The sequence below is a fragment of the Poecilia mexicana genome, unplaced genomic scaffold, assembly GCF_051168715.1.
Source record: "Poecilia mexicana isolate PSO_F unplaced genomic scaffold, ASM5116871v1 scaffold_2, whole genome shotgun sequence".
NCBI classification, from domain to species: Eukaryota; Metazoa; Chordata; class Actinopteri; order Cyprinodontiformes; family Poeciliidae; genus Poecilia; species Poecilia mexicana.
In genome coordinates, this window is record NW_028263371.1 from 56,710,517 (window position 1) to 56,737,453 (window position 26,937).

The 26,937-nt window shown below is 41.8% G+C and overlaps 3 protein-coding genes and 1 long non-coding RNA gene across 8 annotated transcripts in view; 1 reads left to right on the plus strand and 3 right to left on the minus strand.

Annotated features, from left to right (window-relative positions):
- The window catches only part of tns1b (tensin 1b), a 127,786-nt gene extending 119,397 nt beyond the window's left edge, over positions 1-8,389 (minus strand). For 2 of the 5 annotated variants that reach the window (XM_088003330.1, XM_088003308.1), the window contains exon 1: positions 8,080-8,388. In XM_088003330.1, coding sequence (XP_087859456.1) covers positions 8,080-8,166 — 87 coding nt within the window. In that variant the 5' untranslated portion in view covers positions 8,167-8,388. Of the gene's footprint in view, positions 1-8,079 lie in introns of all 5 variants that reach the window. The other 3 variants (XM_088003306.1, XM_088003305.1, XM_088003326.1) reach the window with 2 other exon arrangements.
- Positions 8,390-9,496: 1,107 nt separating this feature from the next.
- On the minus strand, positions 9,497-17,553 carry LOC106916312 (sterol 26-hydroxylase, mitochondrial-like). The gene is made up of 9 exons (XM_014984538.2): positions 17,089-17,553; positions 15,495-15,676; positions 12,954-13,153; positions 12,676-12,873; positions 11,702-11,865; positions 11,371-11,537; positions 11,197-11,278; positions 10,558-10,758; positions 9,497-9,886 (listed from the first exon to the last, which is right to left on the minus strand). Exons 1-9 carry the CDS (start codon positions 17,308-17,310, stop codon positions 9,773-9,775), a joined length of 1,530 nt encoding a protein of 509 aa, XP_014840024.2. The 5' UTR covers positions 17,311-17,553; the 3' UTR covers positions 9,497-9,772.
- Positions 17,554-18,783: 1,230 nt separating this feature from the next.
- Positions 18,784-26,161, minus strand: LOC148160979 (sterol 26-hydroxylase, mitochondrial-like). The gene is made up of 9 exons (XM_088003347.1): positions 25,958-26,161; positions 25,496-25,677; positions 23,453-23,652; positions 23,172-23,369; positions 22,231-22,394; positions 21,920-22,086; positions 21,766-21,847; positions 21,420-21,620; positions 18,784-20,061 (listed from the first exon to the last, which is right to left on the minus strand). The coding sequence occupies exons 1-9, from the start codon at positions 26,156-26,158 to the stop codon at positions 19,945-19,947; spliced, it is 1,512 nt and encodes a 503-aa protein (XP_087859473.1). The 5' UTR covers positions 26,159-26,161; the 3' UTR covers positions 18,784-19,944.
- On the plus strand, positions 23,926-26,486 carry LOC148160980 (uncharacterized). The gene is made up of 2 exons (XR_015762164.1): positions 23,926-24,199; positions 25,964-26,486. It is a non-coding gene; the product is annotated as an uncharacterized LOC148160980 (long non-coding RNA).
- The last annotated feature ends 451 nt before the right edge of the window (positions 26,487-26,937 follow it).

The window sequence follows — 26,937 nt, forward strand, 5'->3', positions numbered from 1 at the left end:
CTAAGCAAAACAACTTTTAAATTTTGTAAAAAATTGAGGCAGTTATTTTTAATTTTCTGTTACATCAAACTACTTCAAAATATGCATAAAAACATTGACTGAAACACTGCTAATCCGCTAATCCACTAATCTACTAATGTGCAGAGCTAATTCTTCATTTAGCGCTAACTTTGAAAATGTTTAGCACACTTAGCTTCCCATACATACATTTTCCACACAACACTAACTAAATCGTTAATTGTGCTAACTCTAAAGTGCTAATCATAAACATTAGTTATGCTAACGCTAAAGCACTATACCAAGATAGTAATTAGATAATGCCAAAGCAATAATTTCAAACATATTGGTAGCCACCATGTGCCGATAAAATGCTATGTATCATCAGCACGTGGTTATGTTGAAGTTAGCAGTTTAGCATTAGCTTGTGCTAAGTGTTTTTATGGGACATTAGCATTATCTGCTGCTACATAAAGTATTTTTATAGCGCTGTAGCATCAACTTCAGCTAAATACGATGTTTTGAAGTGCTTAACATTAGTGAGCTACTCTTTACGATTAGCATATTAGTGTTAGCGCAGCCACAGTTTCTTACAGCAAAGCATCCTCAGATCATTTCCCTCTCAGTCCAGTAAGACGCGCATGCCGGTGTGAATACCTCTGGAATTCCTCTGCAGCATCGGAATGTGTTGGTGTGCAAACCGCTACGCTGCAGGACCAGTGAGGGCGAAGCAGCAACAATGATCTGCCTCAGCTTGTTACAAGGCTTGGTGTTCAAGTAAAGAGAGAAAAATAAATCCTGGGGTCTTTCTTCGCGCTGCATTCAGAGGAAATGTAGCACGTCAAAGGGGAGATTTATTACGTCCCCAAAGAAAAAAACTTCTCCTGATGATGAAAACATGATTGGGTGACGTGGGAGCCCGACTAACTCCTGCTCCACCGTGACAGCAATTACCCTCACGGCCCCGAAGCATCCGACTTTTCATGAAAAAGTCCTGAAAGGAAGAAAAGGGAACCACGAAAAATCAACAAAGGACATTTTGGAGGAAAAGGGATGAAATGTGGGTGAGCGGAGCTGCCTGTCCATCACTGGGAAGTGCACTGAAAGGCTACAAAAGCCCCCAGAGAGAGTCTTTGGGGGGGCTTTTCAATGTTGCCAAGACCAAATGCTTCATCGCCCTGCCAAGTATCAGAGAGAAGACAAGAAAATTCCTCCCACACATGGAGAAAAATCAACAAAACTGGAGGACAAAGGCCACTTTCAGAGGAACACAAAGCCATAGGAGCCGCTGGTAGAGGGCCAAACAGAGTGTGTGATGTAGCAGCAATGCAAGGAAGTTTCTGATTTACATTTTAAAAAGCAGACATCACTGTGACTGAAGTGAACATACAGTCACTTCATGTCTTAATCCATCATCTGACCTCCAGCCTGCTGAATCAGAGTCACTTTTAGCAGCTCAATGAAGCGTCTTTATTCCTCTGATTCCACAGACTTCCTGGACGATGTTCCGCATAAACGACTCGGCCAAACAAATAATCCTTCATCGGATTCTCCGATCCCATGAATGCAAAACAGCCGAGTTCGACTCCGAGAGCAAATCCAAACTCATCGAGTCGACGCTTCCTGTTGGTCTGAGATGAACTCATTCATCTCATCTAAACGTAGCAGAGATTTACCGCCTTCACACTGCCTCCATACTGCCTTCACACCGCCTTCACACAGCCTTCACACAGCCTCCATACTGCCTTCACACTGCCTCCATACTGCCTTCACACTGCCTCCATACTGCCTTCACACTGCCTCCATACTGCCTTCACACTGCCTTCACACTGCCTTCACACCACCTTCACACTGCCTTCATACTGCCTTCACACCACCTTCACACTGCCTTCATACTGCCTTCACACCACCTTCACACTGCCTTCATACTGCCTTCACACCACCTTCACACTGCCTTCATACTGCCTTCACATCACCTTCACACTGCCTCCATACTGCCTTCACACCACCTTCACACTGCCTCCCTATTGCCTTCACACCACCTTCACACAGACAGCGCTGTTCTATGATTGTAGAAAGACGTGAAGTATAACGAACCTTTTCGTTTAACTTTCTTTTTAGCATCCCGTCTGTTTCCAGCTGATTTGTCGGTTGCCTCCCCCTACTGGTCTGGAGGACTTCTGCTTCACTGGAGCGAGTTTACATTCAGCATTTTTCCGTTTGCTTTCACTTTTCTGTTGGATTTATTTTCGTGAGAATTGGAGTTTCCATCATTCATGTGTTTGTGCCACTTTGCCACCGTAGTTTTAACACCTATCAAAATAAGCAATCAATCAGTTAATAATGATAAATTAAAATGATAATTTCCATTTGGGTAACAGTCGCTATGGAGACGCTCCCCTTTAATGTCATTGAAAAGCCGCCATTTTGAGAAACGCTGCAAACATTTCACACCCAGCTCAAACTTTCTGCCACTCTCACCTGTTTTTCCCGTCTAAGGAGACGGGAAAGAATGATTATTATTTTTTTAAATGCAATTTTGGTTACAGAGAGTTCTTAATCCATTTTAATTATTGTTGTTTTCTTTGTTTATTTTGGATATTTAAGATGTTTTTCAGTTCCTGTGTTAAATGTTTATTATGAATTAAAGATTTTTGCTCTTTGATTGGACATACTTGCATTAATAGGCCACTATTATTTTTGTTATTATTGTTATTATAATAATAATAATTATTATTAAATGGTCTCAAAATGAAAATATTATTTATTGCAACAATTTCTGGGACAATGTATTGTGAATCACAATCTGCTATGACAGACCTCATGGTGACTCCTCAGTGTAAACTCTGGGCTGTTCGGTGGCCATTAATGAAGCGTTTTTATTACCCTGGAGAAATGATTTCTCTCATTTCCACACATCAAAAATCTAAAACCAAAAACTGAAACATTTCTCCAGAGGTCGGTTAAACTTGACCTCTGAATCGTCCCCCCCCAGCAGACCAACAGAGGCGGCGTTGTTCTGCGGCGCGCGGCCACTCAGCGCCGCCGGGCCGAGGGGAACCACCGGCCTCCCAGGGACGCTAACAGAGGACGCTCTGTGTGCCGAACGGTAAAACATCCGTTGGAATGCAGCGAGGGCCGCAGGTGACTGGGAGTTCACTTCATACCTTCATGTTCAACCCAGGAAGCCCAAACCGCCCAAACCGCCCAAACCGCCCGCCGGCCGCCTCGCACCGCAGTGGGAAACTCAAACTGATGGGAAACATGAACACATGAACCTTCAGGTGTTTCAGGCTGTTTCTCCTGATTACCAAGCTACGTTCAGCCATTCAGTGACTCCCATCCATCAGATCCAGCCAATCAGAGATCCGGTTCTGGAGGATCCACGTCCTGGATGATGGAGCCTCTTCTCCAAGGCACAGGAACCTTCAACCATCTCCTGATCCGATCTCTGATATTTGAGGCACAACTCGATTCAAAATCCATTTTCAGTTATAAACGATTATTGATAATGATTCCATCTTCAATCTATCGGTGAGTGAAGGATCCTCATGATCTACTCCAGTCCGCTTTACGAGTCAGAGACATTAAGGTCGTCCTCCATTTTGTTTTAACAAAGCGTTCAGCGAGAGCGCCCCCTTTCTGCAGCCGGACTCCTCTATGGACGACGATGCTGTAATTTCCATCCAGGAGTTTTTAACAACATGATAGTCTTTGTAGTTGTTTAGTGAAGAATCAATAAAAATGGACATAATTCCAGAATCAGGACAGTGGAAGCAGATTAGTTGAAGAGAAATATCAACATTTCTGCATGAAAGACGGCCATTAACATTCTGACCAATCACAACACGCCTCTGCACCAGAGGGAGCGCCGCAGCTTGGCTCCGCCCATTAGCGTTGTTTCCAAAGTTCTCAAGCTTCATTTTCAACTTTGAACACGATAAAAGTTCTGTCCAGATCAAACGATGACTGCATGGCGACTTTTATGACTTCTGATGTAAAGCACTTTGACCTGTATTACTGTGCTAATAAATCTGACTGACTGACTGACTGACTGACTGACTGACTGACTGACTGACTGACTGACTGACTGACTGACTGACTGACTGACTGACTGACTGACTGACTGATTGATTGATTGATTGATTGAAAGGTCAATGGAAAGAGCAGATAACATCTCTGCAGATCCCACACATGCTGGACATGAACTATTTGGACTTTGACCTGTTTGGACTTTGACCTGCAGGGCGGCGCCACAGACACAGTTTCTTCCCTCAGACCATCCATCTCTATTATTTATAAAAATGTTTCTGCACAATCTTGACCATTCAAGCAGATTCTGATAAAACAACCAAAACTGCAGAAGAAGAAAATGTTGAGGAGGTGAAATAATTCTCTAGGATTTTATTTACAGTTCCATCCAGTCGTCTTAAGATTTTATTTGACAAGTTTATTGTTTTAATGTTGCTATGAATTCAATGACGCAGAATAATTAAGCTCTAAAACATTTTTATAAGTTTTCCTTCAGAAAGTTTGTTTTTATTTTTTAAGTCTCCATCTAAACAGGATCCAGCTCCATCATTAAGATTTTACATTCAACTCGATTCTGACTTCACTTTCTGGTTGTAAAACAAGAAAAAATATAATGAAAACTCCAGTCTGCTGCATTTTAATAAACTCAAGCAGATATTTAAAGGCCGAGCATCAAACCTCCATCAGAAAATAACTGATGCAAATTTAGTACAATATAAATAACCTCCATAAATAAAAGTTAATGTTCATTTTGCTCAGACAGGAAGCGAGCAGCAGCAGCAGCTTGTCCTCCGATCAGCAATCGGTTTTATTTGAATGATCAGCTGCTCAACATTTGACACCAGAGTTTCAATCTGCTATTCTGAGCTGGGAGCGGCTCGCTCAAGTTTACTACGGAGCAGAAACAAGAAACAATATGCAACTGTTAGCATCAGAATCAGCCTTTAGCTCCATTTAAAGCCATAAAATCCAACAGCAAACCCAGATTTATTGATCTGATCTAAAAGCCGTTTCCAGTCCAGCTCTCTGCCGATGGCCTCAGCCAGCTGTTTGTCGGCATGCAGGACCCTCACAGCTTCGCAGCTCTGAAGGAAACACACTGAGGAATGCTACACACACCAACACACACTGAAACAACCTGTGTATTGTTGGAGTGGGAGTCCATCATGTGCAGCAGGAGAAAAACAGCTGAGAGCAAATCTGAGAAGCTAATCTGCTTTTTAAGATTGATTATTGAAAAATAAAAACAAATTAGGAATTACTTTTATAACTCTTTTTATATTCTTTTATTAACTTTTAGAGGCACCCATCTCATTTTACCCAGGAAAACAAACTTAGAGGTTAAATTATTTTTTATTAGAAATCTAAACTAAAGTTCTGAATAATTTTGGGTTTAACTCAGTGACTCAGGTTTTCACACCCGCATTTAAACTGAAATGTTTTTTCCACCTTCAAAGTTTATTTATCCTGAACAATGCAACCAGTAAATTGATTTATTTATAAATCATAAGAGGAGGAAATTAATTCAAACCCTGAAATAACCTGACTGTATACATTTCTAAAATCAACATTTAAAGAGCAACTAACCTCCAAATTAAGTTAGCTTTTCTTTTTTTTTATAATTCTTTCCTTTCCATCTTTGTTTTTTGTAAATTCTGACATTTTTGTGTAAATTAGCTTTATTCTGATATATTTTTCCCTGAAACCGCCACAGTGCTGCCCTCTTTGGGTTGAACGGTGGTTACTGCAGTTCAATTTTCCGATTGGTTCCAGAGGTGCGTATATTCAGGTGCGTTAAAATAGTCCAGAAATTACGATTCTTCTCTGTAAAGTCTGAAAATCAGCACAACTCAGAAAAAACTGAAGAAAGTCTGAATGGAACAAGGTTTAAACTTCTGTGGAGAAAAGAGACTTTCAGCTGCTTCCATCCACCACTCCGTCTTATAAAATATTACAGAGACATTTTTGCAGGAAAAAAAGGAGTTGTGATGTCATCAGAATCAAACCCCAACAAGTTTGGTATTCAAAACGTTGCATCATAACTCTTTGGTAGCTTCTAGTAAAGCAAGTAAGTAAACCTGTATGTGTATGGTATTTTAAGATAAAAGAAATGTCTCACCATAAACTACTTAAACAGTCCAACAGCCAAGAGGAGATGTTAAAAAACAAGAAAACTCAATAAAAAACAGGCAGTATTATGTATATTCCAGCCACATAGGATCACTTTATAGCACAATAAAGTAATTATGTTACTTTATGTGGATATAAAAATGCTCTATATATAAAAGATGACTCAGAAGAAAGTTGGTATTTTGAAATTGGGTCTCTGTCTCTTTAAGAACCTCCTGTTCTCACCAAGTAGGAGGTTCTTAAAGAGACAGGCTGCGCTTTGTGTGTGCTCCATGACAACCTCTAAGGTTACCATGGAGATCAAAGGATTTGTCAAATAAGAATGAAAGAATCAAAGCAACCCTCCATGTATGTTTATGATGAGGGAATAACAAAATAACATGATATAAACCTCAAAAAAATGTAGATTTCACAGGATACTGCCCCTTTAAGGATCGAGGCTCAGGAGAAATCTGGCAGCAGATTTTCCACAAAGAGAAATTATTCCAACTCCTCTCAATAATCCCTACTGGGATTAGATGTGTATTTGTAATAAAATGAACCAAAGCTTTTCCTCCTGATGTCTTCAGGACTCACTCGTCTCTCTTGTTGTTTTTGGATAAATTGTTGACCAGATATCATCTGTCATCCAAACATCCACATATTTATGTTTCCATGTTAAAACAAGCTGAAACACGGCAGCGCCGGTCAGAGCAGCATTCCCACCAAACCCGGCCAGACTCCGGATCCCTGCTGGGACGTCAGCCGGGTTTATCGCTAACCGGACAGAAACAGCAGCTCTGAGCTGAACCGGCTTCACCTCCTGCTGCTCTGATGGACGACAACGTAGCTGAACGCCACGAGAAGAGACAGAGAAACATCAGAGAATCAAAACAGACGTCTGTGTAGGAGGAGAGGAGCAGATACAACCCAAACCAGCCCAGGTCCTCCAGCTGTGATCAAATGGATCTGTGATCAGCTGCCTGCTAACTGCTGCAGACAGGAAGTGGGACTCTTCCAGCTTCCTTTCATTAAGGTGAACAGTCTACCTGGTCTACCTGCCTCCCACACAAAGGCAGGGTTAAGATGGAGGCATTAGGTACTTCAGATGTTCCCCAGCTGAAAAATGACTCAGTTCAAGAACCTGGAGACAGTCTGAGGAGAAAAACCTATGATTTGACCGGGAATCAGAGACGAGATGGACTTAAAGTTTTATTATTCTTCCACGAACAGGTTAGGATTGATCTATACCATACAGCTTTGAAAAGCAGAAGTGTAGCCTCCTGCACAACCAATCAGAATGCAGCAAGTGGTTTCTGGATGGCAAATCAACAACAGAACACTTCTCTTGTGTTTTCCAGCAGCCATTGTGCAGCGCATACAGTGGGAAAACCAGTTGATGAAACGGACCAGGTTGCCAAGTAACGGGCGGAACTCCACTGTGGTTGCTAGGTAACAGAGCAATGTGACTCAGTGATCGGGTCTTTTTCCAGACACCAAAAAATCTGTAACTTATTGCCCAAAACAACTGACTCTTAAAAACATTCCCATTTTTAATGAGTTTCTTTAGGACACCAGTCACATAAAGAAGTTTTATTTACATCACTAAGCTGCTCATGGTGACTGTATTTAGGATTTATTGAGGCTTTCAATGAACAAACAGTGGATAAAACGGTAAAAGTATGAATCCTAACAACAGGGACAGTTTCGGGGGGTTAAGCGTCATTAATTGAAACCTATCGTAACAATAAATCAAAATTCTCATTATGATCAAATTTATCACGTTGAATGCCCACCACTACATGGGAACATGGTGTTTCTGCTTAAAGGTTCAAGAATTGGACTGGAAAGCAGTTAAGCTTTATAATTTAAGGAAAACTTTATAAAAACCAGATGACCAGATTAAAAATGGCTTTCCTGAGACTTTTGCGGCTTCCTCACCTCTTTCTTCTTCTCGTCCTCATGCTGGTAAAGGGGCATCTGCAGAAAGTCCTCTTCGCAGCAGATGAAGCTCACCGTGCATCCCATCCGAGCTCCTCCACAGACCCATCCAGCAGAGCGGCTTCCTCCCGGCCTCTCGCCCGGCTCCCTGCGGCTCCCAGCGGCTGTAGGCGGCCAGGAGTCAGGACCTCATTGCGGCCGAGCTGCCCGCGGCCTGCCCGGCATCACTGCGCTGGAGAACCCGATCAGCCCTGCGGGGAAGTTTCCAGGTGTTCCGCAGCTGCTCCGCCAGTCTGACGGAGCAAACAGGTAGTCTGCAGACTGAGGCTGAAGCGACACTCACTCACCTTTACGCGTGTCCCAACAAGCCGCTCTCTGATTGGCTCTTCGGGCTGTCGCTCAGGATCAAAGCGCACATGTTGGAGAAGTTTTAAAAAGCTTCTGGTTACTTTAATTACCAGCTATAAAACTAAACCACGTTCCTCTTTTCATATTTTAAACTCAGCGGCATCTGTTAGTCTGGACTCAAATATTTACTGCGAACATTTGGCTCTGAAGTTCAACGGCTTTTTGATGTAGTAACACCGCCCCCTGCTGTTTGCTTTAAAGCAAAGCAGGTATACGAACGTTACAGTCAAACCTGAGCAACAATTTGGATTATTTAGCCATGAGAGAAAGAATTGGGGATCATTTTTCAAAGTCATATTTTCACCATGCTATTCATATAAATTCCACAACAAGCAACTAAATATTTAATTTAAATATTTTGTTTATTGACTAATAATCTTGCTTGCTAATTAAATGTTTAGGTACAAAATAAATATTTACTAAGCAAAATATTTAGTTCAGAATGTAAATACTTAGCTCTAACCTAAGTATTTATTTAGAAAATTAAATATTTATCTCCTAACAAAATATTTTGCTATTGAGTTTGCTAAGAGCTAAATATTTCATTTCAAGTTATTTAGCTAGCTCCAAATGTTTAGCTAAAACTAAATATTTAGCTTATAAATCAGTATTTGTATCAATATTTAGCAAGCTCAGAGCTGATTAGACTTTAGTTAATTTTAATAAGCTTATAATATTCAGTTTGGAGCTAAATATTTAACTTAAAACTAAATATTTAGTTTTCTAACTAAAGATTTAGATTCAAACTAAATACTTGGCTTGCTAACTAAATATTTAGTTAACTAATTAAACCTGCAGCCTCCTAAAAGCAGATCCTTGCTGCTCTCATGGTCCACAGCTGCTTGGTTATGTAACGGCAGATAAGATTGTTTAATCTTCAAAATCAGTTCCACATATGTGAGTCTTTGATCTCTCAGTCATAATAAAAAGCTTCATTCAGCACTTTGCTCCATACGGGAAGACGTCTGCCTGACCTCAGCTGCAGCTGCGATGAAGGTTAGAGCAAAACCACAAGCACAGAGATTTATTTTGTGTTTTACATAAAGTGATCAAACTAAATCTATTATTTACAACATAAGCCATATAAAAAGTCAGATAATTGATGGTTCATCCACAGGAGCTGGAACTGATAATAGTAAAAACATTAAATGTGCTGATTACAGTAATAAATGAGAAAGAGCCGTTTTGTTTTGCACGTTTGTTTCAGATCTGCTGCCACTCTCCGTAAAGCTGTGGTAATCCCACGGCCCAGTCGACCCGGTCGGACTCAGGCAGGTCTGGTTCTTCATCTGTCCACAAAGTGCAGGTCCAGTTGTTTGTCTGGAACCAGAACTGTACGGTTGATGCTTTTCAGTTCCCCGGTCGTCGGGTCTGGCTTGACTTCAAAGTGACGAATCAGCTGAAGACAAAAAACAGAAAGTAAATAAAGATAGTGAAGCTGAATTTGAATAATTTTATGTTTAGAAATGGATGGATTGGTGTGAAGTTGTAGCGTTGACTTCAGAGATTCAGACACCAAACTGGATCTCATCTGGTGTTGAAAGGTCCTGGTTCTGGTCTGTGGGTCTTGGAGTTTCTGTTTGTGATGTTTCGGGCCTCAGTGAATCGCTATGGAAACTCATTGGCTCTGTGTTAAATTAAAGCTTCTTATTTGGATCATATTTTGATCTACTGTCTGTTTCCTGTGCCTCAAACGTTCTCGTTTTATTTAGGGTTTGTTCTGAAGCTAAGGATAATGTTCTCATGCAGATTATGCTGCTTCAATGTTCTGTGTTGAGTAAAGGTCTTTATTTCTCCCAGCAGGCAGACGACACTCCGCTCTATTCATGTTCAGTGTTAAAACATTATTTATAAGATTCCAGGCTTGGACTGTATCTGAATCCAACCCAGAATCAAACATCAATCAAAATTCCTTATCTTAGCTGGAAGCAACACTCAGTTGGTCACGGAGTTCCACAGGGTTGTGTGCTAGGACTATTTAATGTTTTATGATATGATTCTGAATTTCTAATCTTTCTGGAATCAGAACCTTTTTAAGCTTCTTTATCATGATGTTGCATTGTTTGCTACCTGAAACAGAACCAAGTACATCTCGAGTTCTGCGATCCTGCGACCGACGCAGCCTCGAACGCCGTAGCCAAACGGGATGGAGCCGAAGGCGTTGGGCCTCTGGCGGCCGTCACGGAGCCACCGCTCCGGCTTGAACCGGTACGGTTCTGGGAAGGTCTTCTCATCATGACTGATGGCGTAGTGGCAGAACGTGAAACCAGTCTGGAGAAAGACGAGTCAAAAGATTCAGGAACGTTAGAACGGCCCATTCCAACCTTCCAGAAGACATTCACCCAACATAAACCTTTACACCGACAGTAAATACTAGTGTTAGGCCTCCATTTTACTTAAACGGATTGATCTGGACGCCATCTTGCTGATGTCACAAAAGGTTACATAAATTTGAGCCTGGTAAACATTCTGTCTGGGAAACCAACCTGAAAAAATGCCACAGATTCATGTGTGGATTAATTTTATTCTAACCAGCTGGTCAGGAAAGAAGACTTAAAACATTTAAATTATCAGTTAAAGGTCAGTTGTTTCTGAAGCCATTCACCTTTAATTATAATGTTTCTCATCACTTGTAAAGGTGTTACAGATGTTCACAGTAAATATGTGCAAAATATATGATAGTGGATTATAAAGAAGAATCAGACCCACTTTCTTTGGAAACTGATATCCACCAACAGAAATGGGTTTTTCTGTTATGATCCGTGCGTTCATAGGAACCACAGGGTACATCCTGTTGAAGATCAGTTCAGCAGATTGTTAACGGTGTGTGGTTATTAGAGTGATTTTGGTTAGAAACACCAATGCCTGTCCATGCTGTCTGACCTGAGTGTTTCCTTGATCACGGCTCGTAAAAACGGCATCGCAGTGACCTCTGCGGCGCTGGGGACCCGGTCCGCCGGTACCAGAGAGGAAACCTCCTCATAAAGTCTGTCCTGGATTTCTGGGTTCCTGGACAGCTGGTACAAAGTCCAGGTCAGGGTGTTGGATGTCTTTGAGACAAAGACACAAACATGCAACCAGAAAGTAACTTTAAAATTAATACCAACAAAGTTGATAAACACCAAATGTTCCTGGAAAGAGCTTTAAGCATCTGGTGTGTCAGAAATACTTAAACGAAGGAGGATGTTGACTTGTTCAGGACTTGTGTGCGTACCGTGTCCACGCCGGCTAACAGCAGCTCCGTCACGCTGGCGTAGACGTCCTTATTGCTCATCTGGGTGTTGGACAGGAGGTAGGTCAGATATTCACCCTCCACATCCTGGTCGTTGTCCACTCGCTGCTGAATGTCCTCCATCTTCTTGTCGATCAAAGTTTTAGCTACAGGAAGAGCAAATGAAGCTTGGTATTGTTTCAGTCTCTTATGTTTGATCAGGGCTCATAATTCTCTTTCTGCTGAATTTAACTGGGCTAAGAGTTCAGGTAGAGTTTACTGCTTCCTGATGTTACACCAAAAATCAGTTAATATTGTTATAACTGCCTGTTTAATTGTTTAAACACCAAATATACCTTAATATGAATAAATGCACAAGGTGGAAACCGTCCTGGCATTATCGTACACATCTACACATTTACAACATTTACAGTCTTCCTTATTTCTGCTCTCAGTTCTTCAGCCAATCAGCTCCGAGGCAAACGAATGATGATTCATGTATTTATGCTTTCCAATGATCTTATGGTTAAAACCTTCAGATGAGCGTCTACGTCTCACTCAGGATGTTTCTGGAGCGTCCTAAACTCTTACAACCTACGGCAACCCAAAAGTGCCACAAGTTGCTACCTTTTCCTCACATTTGGTTAAAAAAATCAAGCAAGTCAGGATTCCATAAAATACCACTAAATCCAGTCTGAAGGCTGTTTTTACACCATCTGAACAACAAAAACCTGCATTTATTCAGGTCACTGAAAGCTGCTCTTTGTGTTGGAGTTCAACATAGTGTTTAATGCGTTCATGGCCTGAATGAACGCAGTTTTTTTTTGGCAATCAGAAAGCGGTGTGGTATTTTACAGCCTCCTGACTTATAAACTCCATCTCTTGTGTGACTGTTTCTCCAGACACATGGCAGCAGAACGCGGTGACTGGTGGCACTAGCAGCCTGCGACGCTCACCAGTTGTTTTCTCCAACTCACCGAAGCTGAAGATGCCCTCCCAGCCAGCGATGTAGCGCCCCCAGAACGGCAGCAGGCTGCGGCTCCACTTGGGCATTATCACCACAGCCATGCTGTTGGAGAACATCTGGGCGACGGAGTTTATGAATTCTTGGGTTCCGGCAGGAATTTCCTTTTCCAGGCAGCCGAGCCGAGTCTCAAACAGTATGGAGGCGATTCCTGGATGACAAAACAATTAACCCCAAATTAAAAACCGGATGTCAGAGTACTGGTTCTTGGGAATGATGTTTGCTGCACACCTTCCAGAGAGAACAGGTACAGCTCATTGGACATGTCAGGAACCAGGTCGCCTGTTGGGCTGCAGCGACGCAGATGTTTGATCCGTTTGATGAAGTCCGTCACCACGACGTTGATCACCCCGCCGTACTGAGCTGAATCCCTGGGATGGAGCATCCGCTTGTTGAGAACCGCCCTCAGCTTGTACCAGCGCTCCCCTTCCCTGGCAGCACAAACAGCTCATCACATTTTATAAGGATGGAGAAAATTAATATCAAGCCCAAAGTTGGTGATTTTGAGTGAATTGTGTTTTTGGTTGTGCTCCATATCTTGATGTTTAGGTTTGCAAGACAAAATACAAAATGTTTACCTACGCACTAAAAGGATATTTTGGTCAAAGTGGTGCGAACACAGCACCCTGAGGAACTCCGCAGCTCAGCTGCATGTACAGCAGAAACACCATTCAAAGCCCAGACAGCTCAGACGAAAAGATGAAAAAAGATTTTAAAAATGCAGTTTAATCCTTATCTGATTAAACCGAAGTTTAAACTGAATTTTCAGTTTTTACAGAATTGCCAGTTTTAGGTGTTTTCACACCTGATAGTGTGATAAACTCGGTCGATTGGGGACCAAAGTTACATGTGCTTCACTTTCAGCTGAGCAACCTGTTCCCCTCCTCGCCTGTGGGGGCGCTGCACCAAGAGGAAATGAAGGAAACAACACAAAAACATCCAACATGCTTTTCATTCAGTGTGGAAATACTGAGACATGAGTTTTGCATTTAAAAAAACTCATGGACACATTAATATTTTCACAGTTCATTATATTATTTCAATGTCATTTTCAGGGTTTTCCCCTTCACCCTGCATCCAAGAAATGGCGGGAATAACCATGGCAACCAGTGACAGGGAGTTCTGAGTGCTATTTTTTTACGTGTTAGCTTGGGACTATTGGATGAACTGCCTTTCAAAAATAAAAAACAGGTCTACACAGTCTGAGACTTAAATTAAAAATGCAGTAATTGTGCTTTGTCTGCAGGAGAAGATCCTGAGCAGTGCTGCCCTAAACCGCTGCTGTCCATCTTTTCTTTGACAAACTTCATCAATGGGGTATATGCCACGAGAGGTGGTGACGTATTTCCGTTTGAATTTATTCCACATAGGTTGGTTCCGGGTCCTGCTTGCTCCTATTGTTCTTGGCCGAAGCTGCAAGATCTGTACCATGAAAAAGACGCAAAACTTAAAATATCTGTGAGCTGCTGGTACAACGACTGAGTTTTGTGGTGTGCCGTTGTTTCCAGTAATTAGCCAGTACCATCCGGTGCTTAGTTTTTTCATTTTCCAGCTGATATCAAGGCGACAGCGGACTGTAGCCAAAACTTAGCCACTACAGCTAACACGCGGTTTGTAGCTGCCTGCTATTTCAAAGCTTGAGGATATTGAAGATCCAGCGTCAGAAATGGGAAGATGGGGGATATAAAGGGAGTTGTACGTGGTTCGTTTAGTGGAATAATTTGTTGGAGGAAAATAATGCCGGAGGAAATCCACTGCAACGGGAACAGGCTGAGAACAGAGGCAGCGATTCGGCACAAGGTAAGTCAATACGTGTGTTGATGCGTTTGTGTTATACGGAGTATGAAATTATTTTTAGGCAGCTCCTTAGCTTTTGTTTATGTGACAATTATATAAAATACATTTAACATGCAGTCGGAGCGATACCGAGCACGGTAATTTAAAAACAGCCGAGAGCAGCAATGCTCCAAACCACACAAGAAGTCAGTCAGATTAAGGTCCAAAACCTTAAGTGGCACCGACCCACATAAAAAACCCACAGAACAAATGGTGCAAATCACGTATTTCCCGAATCCCGAATATATGATTATCTACCTTTGCTGTTTCATAATTATTATCCATGTTAGAGTGAATTTTTCCACTTGGCTGCTATCATCTGTTCTTGCGTTACACAACGTAATTTCTCTTTTTTTCCCTCTGAGATTCTGCTTAGAAAATGAGGTTATGAAGTTACATCCTCCTGCTGCTTTTTGTTTTTAAAATGGTTAACGGTTACTGCGGGCAAATCCAGCAAGGACCAAGTGAAAAACTCCATCTCTAACACAGAGTGACCTGTGCACCCAGGCTATGTGGAAAAAAAATGCGGAAGTGCTAAAACGGAAGTCCGTGGCACATACCCCATTGTGTTTATTGTAAATTTTCTCAAAACATTGTACTGATGCCAACTCCGACCTGCAGGTGACAGTATTTCTTACTTCCACCACTCTGCTGCCTCAGCCTGACCTGATGTCAAGTTATCATCTGTGATCGATGTGGTAACAAAAAGCTAGCTGTTTAAGTTCTTAAAAAAATAAAAACGTTTGTGTGTCCAGTATGTCTGATTTTTTTTTTTTTTTTTTTTTTTTAGATTTTGGAAGGAAAAAATGTTGCAAAATTCTGGCCAGTGATCCTCTTTCAGTTGATCCACTCATGACCTTTATCCTGGAAAGCTGTTTTACATCCATCACAACAGTTTAATTTGTTTTTTACAAGCTGGATGCAGTGTGGGTTTACTCTGTGAAGGGTCCGTATCCGAACCCCCTCATGTCTCGGTACTCCGTCCACAGAGACATGTCTCCTCTGGACGGAAACTTCTCGTCCTTCCTCAGCAGCTCCTCCAGCAGCTCGGCCGTGTTCACCGACACCGACTTCAGCCCGCTCCAGTATATGGGTCCATACAGCTGCTTCTCATACAGCTGAGAGGGAGAGGACGAGAGGGAAACCTGATCAGACCCGATCAGAATCCTGATAAAAAAAATCAGAATCCTGATCAGAATCCTGATAAAAACCCGATCAGAATCCTGATAAAATCCCGATCAGAATCCTGATAACCTGTAACCTGACCTCAGCTGAATGCTCCCAGCAGATCTACGCCTTCCTTCAGCTGGTGGTTGCCATAGAAACTGCGACTGCACCGACCCACTTTTTCCCCTTCCGATACCGATATCTGAGGTTTAGTATCTGAATTGATTTAAAACGTTTCTTTTTTCCCCAAACAGACAGAAATGTACTGAATTAAAATGTCGTTTACTGGCTCTGCACCAGAACAGAACAACTAAAAACACCAACAGCTTCAAAGTTTGGTCAAATGTAAAAACAACTTTAATTTGTCCAGTCAGTGCGGTGAGAGATATAACAGACGGTGTAAAATAAATGATAAACCAACAAAAAACAAACATAAAAACAAACTGCAACAAATGTTTCTTCCAAATGTTTCAGAAAGTGTCATTAGGAATTCTAAATATCATGTAAAATAAATAACGCATAGAATTAGACTCAATAGAAATGCCCTTGTGGATCAGAAAGATCATCACTGATATCTAGAATTATTTTCTATATCGGGGCCTTTCATGACGTAAAACTACTAAATTTAGATCAGCACTTTGGCGGCCATTTTAGCTTCGGACAAGCGGCAAGCAGTTTTAGGGGAAACGTCTGAAGAGTTGACTTTGTTTCTGATTGGGTGATTTAGGTTATTAATATGCACAGTTTTATTCCCACCAATCGTTTTTTGCCGTCTACAAATAAACTCCAGCTGCAGAATCGTTTCATTTGACACAGAGCTGATGTAGCGACAGTCAATCTAATCGATTCACAGGCTTTTACAAACTGATATCTAACTGGAAAAATGAACCGCAAAGCATTGAGGAGTCAATATTTTTAGATTTTATTACTCGGCGGGAACAGATAGCGTAGCCTTTCAGCCATCGCTGCTTTCTCTCTGCTCACTTTGAGGCTCCTGCATTTCAACCATTGTTTAGGTTTCTCCACTCTGAGCTTCTGCATCATATGGAAACAAATCTCCAGGAGCGTTACGCGCTCTTCAGATATCGCCGTTCTGCTTGCTTCGTTTGTCCGAACATCCAGTAGTGACGTCATTAGCGATCTGATCAGTGCGTCTCCAATAGAAACAAAGGTAATGCTACCTGAGCAGCATTTGTTTGGTCATGAAAAACAAATGCATGATCAAAACCTGCCTTTGTTTTGGTCATACAACATATCTAACGCCAACAGAACCGTGCTGACGGCGTTAGATTTGTTAGCACCAGGATGTGGAAGTGCTTCAGGCTTTGGCTGCAGGTGTGAAAGCTGCGGAGCGGTCAGGTACCTGCAGCTCATGCAGACGGTTGTAGTAGCCCTGGACCAGCATCCTGTAGAGCATCTCCCAGACGCTGACCCGGGGCAGGTCCGAGGCGGCCCGAGGCTTGTCCTGCAGGGCAGGCAGGGCGGAGGGAGCGGTCCGGCACCGCTCCCGGCAGCAGACCTGGCTCCATGGCAGCAGACCGCCGCTTCTCCCTGACAGCGCTCTGCTCAGCAGCCACGCAGCCATGGCAGGAGGCGAGTGGAAAACACGCGGATCCTGTTACATCCAAGCTGCTGCTGCAGGGAGGGGCCGGGCCAGAGCACGATTTAACCCGTCCAGATCTGAAGACACAAACACAAAGGAAGAAGTCTGGGGAAATGTTCAGTTTTCTCTGGTTTAAAGCCTTTTGAGTTGTGTAATCTGTCCAGACGGAGTTGTTGTGAAATGTCTTAATAAGCCGATCTGCTCCTAACAATGAAGCTTGGTTTGCCTTTTAAGGGAACAGCCCAGCATGCAAAACCTCCTCGCTCTGGATTACACAACCTCTGGGGCTGAGAGTAAACACCAGCTGCTGACAGCAAAACGTCCGACTGTTTAGAGAATCTGAACTTTCCTGAACTCTGGAGCCCTTATGCTGAATACCAACCTGAAATGTTTCAGAGAAACGTCTTCAAGGAACTGAAGACGTTTCTCTGTCCTGCAGTGTGAGTGAGTCATCTTCCTGCTCAGAGGATCTCTGTTGGTGAGTGTGTGTGTGTGTGTGTGTGTGTGTGTGTGTGTGTGTGTGTGTGTGTGCGTGTGTGTGTGTGTGTGTGTGTGTGTGTGGGAGTCTGTTGCCCCTGCACACCTGTTGGTCATTTCCCTCATTAGGCTCAGGGTGACCTGATGGTTGACCTTCACAGGTGTGCACTAGTTGTATTTCCATCAATGTTTTTTAATTCACGCTTTAAAGTGTCGCATTAGAAACGATTGATGGAAACGTCCAAAATCAAAACAACTTCCTCAGTTTCACAAAAAGGATTTTACGTTCGCTTGAGGAGGTTTTAGGTTTTCTGAAAAGGATTTACTGCAGTAAAGAGAGATGGAAACACATTGGCCAAATAAGTTCTGATGATGCAAACTTTCCCATCCACTGGAGGTCTGTGCCTTACCAGAGGCACAAAGCTCTGAGCCATTTAACAAGAACTGATGGTCTGGTTCCCCTGTTCTTCTCGACGTAGAAGTCAACAACTACGTTTTCATTGACCATATAATTTTTTGGCTTAATTCGGAAAACTGCAATGGAAACACTTTTTTCACAACGTGTCACAATCCACGAAGAAGAAAACGACAGGAAGCCATCGGATGATGGCGGAGCACGTCTTTAATTACTTACTGCATGAGCAAACTTTTAATTGTGTTTCTTATTTAGTGGAAACACTGCAGCTGAAAAACTGTAGCAACTGAAGTTCTGGACTGACTGATGTATCAAACAGGACGTTTGATTTCTGACTTTTTCCTGACCAAATTCTGAAAATATTTAACGATTTTTATGAAACTAAAGTTAATCTTCTCATGCAGATTATGATGCTTCATTCCACAAAGTTCTGGATTGAGAAAGAGTCGTTATTCCTCCATCTATGAGCTCCCAACAGGTAACAGCAGCAAGAGAGTATCTAACGATGGACGGATGGACGGACGGACGGATGGATGGATCAAACAGAAAAGAGGAAACAAATATTTTTAGATAAAGATGTTATAATTTAATTATTTTACATTTATAAAATCTGTAGAAGATGAAAATTATCTCTTAAATTTGTGTAACAAGAAAAATAAAACTGAACACATATAAATTGTACCACAACAGTAAAAACATTATATTACTAATTACATTATAAAATGCTAATTAATTGAACATAATTAGTGTTTATGACAAACATGATCAGATATTCAAACCTACAGTTAAATTTACAGACAAAAACAGAAATAACCCAGAGTATAAAGAACTGCAAGAATGACGCTAATCTGACCCTACTGCCTTTTATTTCTAATTATCATTTCAATAAAAATGATTTCTAACTAATTTAAATATTATTACAATGGATGAATAAAGTATTCACACTTTTGTATTCTCTTTAACTTATAGAACCACATCTCCCAGTGACTTCATTCACCCACATCTGCTTTCTATTTTCTGCTGATTTTTCCAACCAATTCAAAAGCATTAATAACCCAAATGTTTTTTAATAAGGCAAACCTGAAAAATTACTTAAGTTTTCAATATACAATGATTTAAATGCTTTCCAACAACAATAGAACAAACTATTTAATTAAAATATTGTATGTTTAACTTATTGTTGAACCAGTACGTAATAATCATTTTTTATACTAGTTTACAAAATACATATTTCTCCTAGCATTTTACTTGACAATTTTGGCCTAATGACATACATTTTAGAAACCCTGTATACAAATTACACACTAAATCACAAACTTTAGAATTTAGCAAGAAAAAAACTGTTCTGGGTTGTTAACTTCCAGATTGTTTCTGCACATCAACACCAGTGAATGTAAACTCTCCAGAAAGAGGAAGGCCTGGCCTGTTAGCAGCAGCTAGTTGTGACGTTAGCATACAGAAAATGCTTCAGTAGTTTTTCCTCCCCATTAATAATTAAAGTGTGGAAATGTATGTAAGTTTAACTCTATAATCCAGACCTAACTACGTTCCTGCTGTGATTGCACATAGAATGGTCGGCTAATGACAATTAGCCTCTGGCTAACTAGCTAAAGGCTAACTGTCAATAACTTTAGTTTTAGCTAAACAGAAGTTTTCACATGAAAACAAAAGAGAAGCAGCCCTTTTTGGGATGTTTAGCTAAACTGTTAGATCAAAGTGTTCCTTCATTGCCGCTCCACAAAGTGCAGGTCCAGTTGCTTGTTTGGCACCAAAACGGACCGACTGACGATCTTTAGATCATCCGCAGTGGGGTTCGGTTTGATTTCAAACTCTCGAATAAGCTGAGAAAAAATGCCAAAAATACATAATAATTTAGAATATTGTAGAAAAGACATTGACAGATAAACTTTAAGTATTTATTTTAATGATTATGTCTCCAAGACTATGAAAACCTAATGTAGCCGGGGCATATTGTTTCCCCTGAATGTGTGCTGCTGCGCCCTCTTCCTCTTGCCCATATATGGAAGATGCTGTGACAGAGCGCAGCTGGCTTGTTAGGGAGACAGGTAATCAGCATTTGCATTTAAAAGCAGGTAGATCGCTGAGATGATCAGATGCAGGCTGAGAACTTGTGCACAGGTATGTTTAACATCAATCGTGGAGTGAGTTTAGAATTTGTCTGATTCTGCCACTGATTGTTGTAGGAAACGCACCTTAGAGTGACGTCAAGAGCAACATTTACTGGTTTCACTTTAGAGAAGGTAAGGGCCGTTTCTTATGATTTATCTGGCTGGTTAATGTTCTTGTCTAACTTGATTTCTTTTGTGTGTAGGTTGGCCTGCTACTGTTTCAGTTTTTGATTTGTTTTGATTTCAATTTTTCTTTTGTTTCAGTTTACTTATTTTTAGATGTTTATTGTTGATTAAAAAGAATTTTTCTTTTTTTGGGGGGGGGTTTGTTTAGGGAAGGAGACTTTCTATTGTAGTCCGCTGACTTGTTTTAAACTGGGACCTATGCTGTCCCTGGGTCCTATAGGCTGTTTTATTTATATTGAGGAGACTAGTGAAAGGGGAGTTTCTTTTTTTTCTTTTCCTTTGTATTCACTAGGGATTTTTGTGTGAGTGCGCTTTTGTTGGGGAACACTTAAGGTGTATTTAGTTGTATTTTTGTTTTCTTATTATTCCTCCCCCAAACAGTCAAATTTTTATCTAGTTTTAATTATTCAGCTTTAAGGATCCCAGGGCCAGCATAGACTTCCACCTTTAGTGTGGTCATTTGGTATAATAAAATAATTGACTATTATTGTACATGAAACATTTGTGAATTCAATAAACCGTTTGTAATCTGCAGCAGTGCCTCTGTCCATCTTTACAAACTTATCTGAGTGATCTGGTAAAAAAGAGGACCCAAAGCTGTACCCAAGGTCACACTAATTATATAAAACTAATACACAGATTTTTTTATACAGAAATCCAATGCTTGCAAAGTCTCAATCTGGGTGTAATAAATCTATGAATTTTACTTCTTTAATTAAATTTTGAAATAAATAAATACAAATAATGGCTGCATTGCTTTGAAGTCAGGTAAATGCTAATCGAACTCTGGTCCTCCTCAGTCTGGGTCTGGTGGAAGTGGACTCTGGTTTGGTTTGAATGTGGATGTGAATGCTTCTTTATCATGATGTTGCATTGTTTGCTACCTGAAACAGAACCAAGTACATCTCGAGTTCTGCGATCCTGCGACCGACGCAGCCTCGAACGCCGTAGCCAAACGGGATGGAGCCGAAGGGGTTGGGCCTCTGGCGGCCGTCACGGAGCCACCGCTCCGGCTTGAACCGGTACGGTTCTGGGAAGGTCTTCTCATCATGACTGATGGCGTAGTGGCAGAACGTGAAACAAGTCTGGCAAAACAACAGAGGAAATATTACAATCCTGTTTTCTATTGTTCTGATCTCAACTATAAATTAGATCTAATCTTCCAGTGAACAAAAACTAAATCTGGAGAAAATGTACTTTATTGGATTACAAAGCAAAAACCAGACCCACATTTTCTGGAAACTGATATCCACCAACAGCAACAGGCTTTTCTTTTATGATCCTTGAATTTATGGGAATAACAGGGTACATCCTGTAAAAAATAAGTTAAGATTATAAACAGGCTGCAGGTAGTTAACACCAATGCCTGTCCATGCTGTCTGACCTGAGTGTTTCCTTGATCACGGCTCGTAAAAACGGCATCGCAGTGACCTCTGCAGCGCTGGGGACCCGGTCCGCCGGTACCAGAGAGGAAACCTCCTCATAAAGTCTGTCCTGGATTTCTGGGTTCCTGGACAGCTGGTACAAAGTCCAGGTCAGGGTGTTGGATGTCTTTCAAACAGAAACAAAGACACAATTAAATCACTGTGCAGATAAACCAGAATCTAACTGGATTGTGAATCTAGTTAGTCAGAATCCCAAACCCTGCAATACAAACAGGTTTGGGTTTTATTATCGTAGGAATGAGTCAAGTACCGTGTCCACTCCGGCTAACAGCAGCTCCGTCACGCTGGCGTAGATATCTTTGATGCTCAGCTGGGAGTTTGACAGGAGGTACGTTAGATATTCATCCTCCACATTCTGGTCGTTGTCCACTCGCTGCTGAATGTCCTCCATCTTCTTGTCGATCAAAGTTTTACCTTAAAGAACAGAAGTTGATAAAATAGAGACGACCCCACAGTTTAATTTTGCTGCAGTTGTCTCCGACACCCGCTCAGCTTAGCAAACTTCTTCAAACAAGACGCAATATCTTCCATTTGATCACAGAGCTTCTAGCATTTTTGGTAAATGCGATATAGTTAGAGATGGGATTATATCAAAGACACAAAAGCAGTGATATCACAGGAGACTACGGGTTATGATGTTTGCAGATGACATTGTGGTCTTCAGTGAGAGTAGAGACATGGAGGTAAGTGGAACAATTAGCAGCAGCAGGTGGAACAGTGAAGCTGAAAGCAGTAAGTCGGTTACTTACTGCTTTCGAGGAAGAGAAAAACACTTCCTCGATAGTGTTTTTCCACTATCGAGGAAAAACACTATCGAGTTTTTCCTCGATAGTGACCTGTTTCTGTGACCCCCACAAAGTGTGGTCACATTTGTTTGGTTTAATTGTGATTTTTCTTTCAGGTTGGTAGCACCAACCTGAAAGAAAACTTAAAGTTAATAAATCTTAAAATGTCTCAAATTCATAAAAAAAAATGCCAGTTAACCTTTCGGGCCTTTTCTGTCAGGCACAGAAATCTTCATTGCGATCTGTGATTGGAGGCGGTTGTGGCTGAAGCTAACTAGCTGCTAATGTACTCTTGCTAGCTACTTAGCTTTTTGCATCTATCATGTTTCAGTGCAAATTTATCACCAGTTGGTTGGACGATGTTGGTTTAGGCCACTGGCTCGCTTCTAAAGCTTCAGCAGCTCACCAAAGCTGAAGATGCCGTCCCAGCTGGCGATGTAGCGCCGCCAGTAAGGGAGCAGGCTGCGGGTCCACTTTGGGAAGATCGCCACAGGAATGGCGTAGGAAAACATCTGATTGACGGAGGTGATGAACTCCTGGGTACCGGCAGGAATCTCCTCTCTCAGACAGCCGAGCCTCGTCTCAAACAGTACGGAGGAAACACCTAAGAGGGAAAACTTAAATAATCGAAAGCAAATAAAATCTGTTCTCAGAGACTCATTACTTATGGACACTGATAGCACACACCTTCCAGTGAAAACAGGTATAACTTGTTGGCGATGTCAGGAACCAGGTCGCCTGTTGGGCTGCAGCGACGCAGATGTTTGATCCGTTTGATGAAGTCCGTCACCACGACGTTGATCACCCCGCCGTACTGAGCTGAATCCCTGGGATGGAGCATCCGCTTGTTAAGAACCGCCCTCAGCTTGTACCAGCGCTCCCCTTCCCTGGCAGCACAAACAGCTGATCAGATTCCATCAGAAAAGTTTCATGAGCTTTTAGGAAAATGATTGGTTTGAAGCTGGCCTCTCTGGATCAATCGATCAGGTTAGCTTAGACTTTTTAGGTTCAATCATTTTGTTGAACAGTTCCTTTGCCTTACCAGTAGGCTATTTATATTCTATGAGCCTGCATTATGTAATAGCTTAGACCTCTATTGCCTCTATTTCGGCATTTCTCATATGTATTTTTCAAGTTGATCGCTTTTAAATCTCAGTTTTTCCTCGATAGTGACCTGTTTCTGTGACCCCCACAAAGTGTGGTCACATTTGTTTGGTTTAATTGTGATTTTAGTTTAGGATTTGGCCCCGTTTTGAAATTTTTGGAGTAATGTCATGCAGTAACACAAATGTGCCGCTAGATGGCAGAAGGGGGACATTACGGGACTGACGGTGCAACATTTCTGTGTCGAGGAAGCTCCCCTCCACTAGGATGAGAGCTACCAGCGCAGCAACACCGCCTCCTGTGGCTCACTCGTTTCTCCTGATAAAACAGGTTGGTTCGGGTTTAAGCGGAAAGCTGATATGTAATAGACATGATTGTTAACGTTATTCAGATATGTTTGGGACATTTAATGCCGGGATAAATGTGGTGGGGTGTCGAGTCTGAATGTCGGCATGAGGCAGGCGCGTGTTGGCTTTGGGAGGCCGTGATCCACGCTGCGCCGGACATCAGTGGATTCGCGGTGTTTCCTGAATCGGTTCAGCAGCTCCCGTGCAAAAATATTGTTTTGTTAAGCGTATCGTGACATTGGTCCCCGGTGTATTTGGTTTGTGTTATTTTGTTTTGTCATTATAGTTAGTTTATAAGCTCTCGGTTAGCTGCTCAGAGGATTTCCTCAGATGGTACGTAAAGAATGGATATGTTTTATATAGCTGTCTGTAATGTGCATTAATTTACAATTCCTGATATAGTAATCAGCTGATGTGCTATAGAAGTTCTAGTAGAAGTGTGAATGTATTGTCACAATTTTTCAAAGTTGTACAATGACTTTATTATTATAACCTGGAATAAATTCGGATGAGAGCTACCAGCTCTCCTGTGGCTCACTCGTTTCTCCTGTTAAAACAGGTTATTTGGATCTGCACGCCTGTCCCTCCACCTGGGACCTACAACATTTCCACTTATATCTGAGGTACCTCAGGGCTGTGTCTTAAGGCCCATTCCCTGTTCACCGTGTATGAAGCTCCAATCTCTACAGCAGGCTTTATTCTTTGGTGAATGCATATGTAAATACCAAGCGGACCAAAAACAGGAAGTGGACTACAATGCAGGGCATTCTGGGCAAATACAACCAAGACAAACGTGCTAGCCTAGCGTTAGCAGGAAAATGAGTTGTGGTCCTTTACGACAAAAGAGAAATCCTCCAACCACTAAAATTTGATGGCACTCCATTTTTGTTTACATTTCTAGAAAAAGGAAGTTGCTCTCATTGTCTTCTTCAGGGGTTTTTGGTTTAGTGGTTCTTGGTACAGCGCCCCCACAGGCGAGGAGGGGAACAGGTTGCTCAAACGGTTCAGATGTTCAAACTTTAGTCCCCAATCGAACCTGAAACTGGACTATCAGGTGTGGCTGTACCCTTAATCAACAGCTGTGTGGTTAAAATTTGGTGCTCCAACAAACAATCTGTTTTGTTTCTGACTGGAAACCATCAAGTTCAGATGAACTCCACCACTTCTGCCAAGATCGGTCTCATGATCAACCAGACTAATGTTAGAAGCTGACTGATGACAGACCACCCTGTCTGCAGCGTTCCACCGGGTAAAGGAACAGGAAGTGAACGGTGTTTACTCTGTGAGGGGTCCGTAGCCCAGGCCTCTCATCTCGCGGTACTCCGTCCACAGAGCCATGTCTCCTCTGGTGGGAAACTTGTCGTCCTTCCGGACCAGCTCCTCCAGCAGCTCAGCGCTGCTCACCGACACCCCGTTGCGTCCGTTTTTATAAATGGGTCCATACAGCTGCTTCTCATAGACCTTCAGACAGCACAACATGGTTACATGCAGCATTAACACGCAATAACAAAGCAGAGCTGCTCTGATGCTATTAATAAAGAAATATACATTTGCAGCCATGTTTTCCTGAAGTTCAGCTCTTATCTGAGATCAAAGGTCATGTTTTCTGTTCAACACACCCAGATCTAAATAAATAAGGTGCAGGTTCGTCAGTTACACCAGAAAATAGAGATTAATTATAAAACATGATGGGTTGTAACTGACAGCTGGACATTTAACCCAGATCTCTGTTCTGACTGACCTGCAGCGTGTGCAGAGAGGAGAAGTAGCCCTGGACCAGAACCCGATACAGCATCTCCAGGGTGCTGATCTGTGGCAGGTCCTGCACCGACCGCAGCTTCTCCTGCAGGGCAGAGGAGCTCCACCGCAGCGCGCCGCCGCTGAGCTTCAGCCGCAGGCTGCAGATCCCGCAGGTAGCGCTCCGTAACAACCAGGCAGCCATTACTGCTCAATGTGAACACGCAGTAGGAGGAGCTGAGCCGCTCGCTTGAGTCCACAGTTCACTGCTGAACCAGAACCGACCTGTCGACACGGAGAACCAGAGTTCTGGCAGAGGGCTGCAACCTGCGGCTCCAGACCTGCAGGGGGCGTCATGATACAGCAAAGATTAAGGAGATATGGAAGAGCATTAAGACCAATGAGAAAAAAAAGTGATTTTTATTTTTTCAAATGATCATTTTAATCTCAGAATTCTGATTTTTTTTCATAAAATTCAGATTTTTTTCCGACATTATCATAATTCAGAATAAACTGAGCAAAGCTTGTGGAAATACAGAGGATTAGGGCCAATGAGAAAAAAAATTCACAGAATGCTCTCTTTAATTTTTTTTTTTTTCTAAAAATTCAAACTTTTTTCACAGAATGAATTTTTTTTTCCTGAGAATTTTTTTTTTTTTTTTTACAGAATTTGGACTTGCATTTCAAAATGATTACTTCTAATAAGTCTGACTTTTTAATCAGACTTCAAAATGAGCTGAGCAAAGCTTATGGAAATACGGTGGACGATTAGGACTAATGAGAAAAAAACTTTTTTACAATTTCTGACTTTTTTAAAACAGAAATTCTGACTTTTTTTTTTCTTGACTAAAATCTTTTGAGAAAAAGTCTAATTATTTTTTATTCAGAGGCTCTGATCCTGAAAATGAAATGTTGGCTGTTTCTGGACAGTATTTCAACAACACAGCTAAACTAGTCCTGCTATGATTATTTTCCTTTATTGGG

Excerpts from the sequence above, each read along its gene's own strand:
- LOC106916312 (XM_014984538.2), bottom strand. The coding sequence starts at position 17,310 with ATGGCTGCGTGGCTGCTGAGCAGAGCGCTGTCAGGGAGAAGCGGCGGT. Across the intron at positions 11,279-11,370 it reads GTGATCAAGGAAACACTCAG|GATGTACCCTGTGGTTCCTA; the intron begins GTCAGACAGCAT and ends GATCTTCAACAG. Across the intron at positions 10,759-11,196 it reads GATATCAGTTTCCAAAGAAA|ACTGGTTTCACGTTCTGCCA; the intron begins GTGGGTCTGATT and ends GTCTTTCTCCAG.
- LOC148160979 (XM_088003347.1), bottom strand. The coding sequence starts at position 26,158 with ATGGCTGCCTGGTTGTTACGGAGCGCTACCTGCGGGATCTGCAGCCTG. Across the intron at positions 25,678-25,957 it reads CCTCTCTGCACACGCTGCAG|GTCTATGAGAAGCAGCTGTA; the intron begins GTCAGTCAGAAC and ends TGCTGTCTGAAG. Across the intron at positions 21,848-21,919 it reads GTGATCAAGGAAACACTCAG|GATGTACCCTGTTATTCCCA; the intron begins GTCAGACAGCAT and ends TATTTTTTACAG.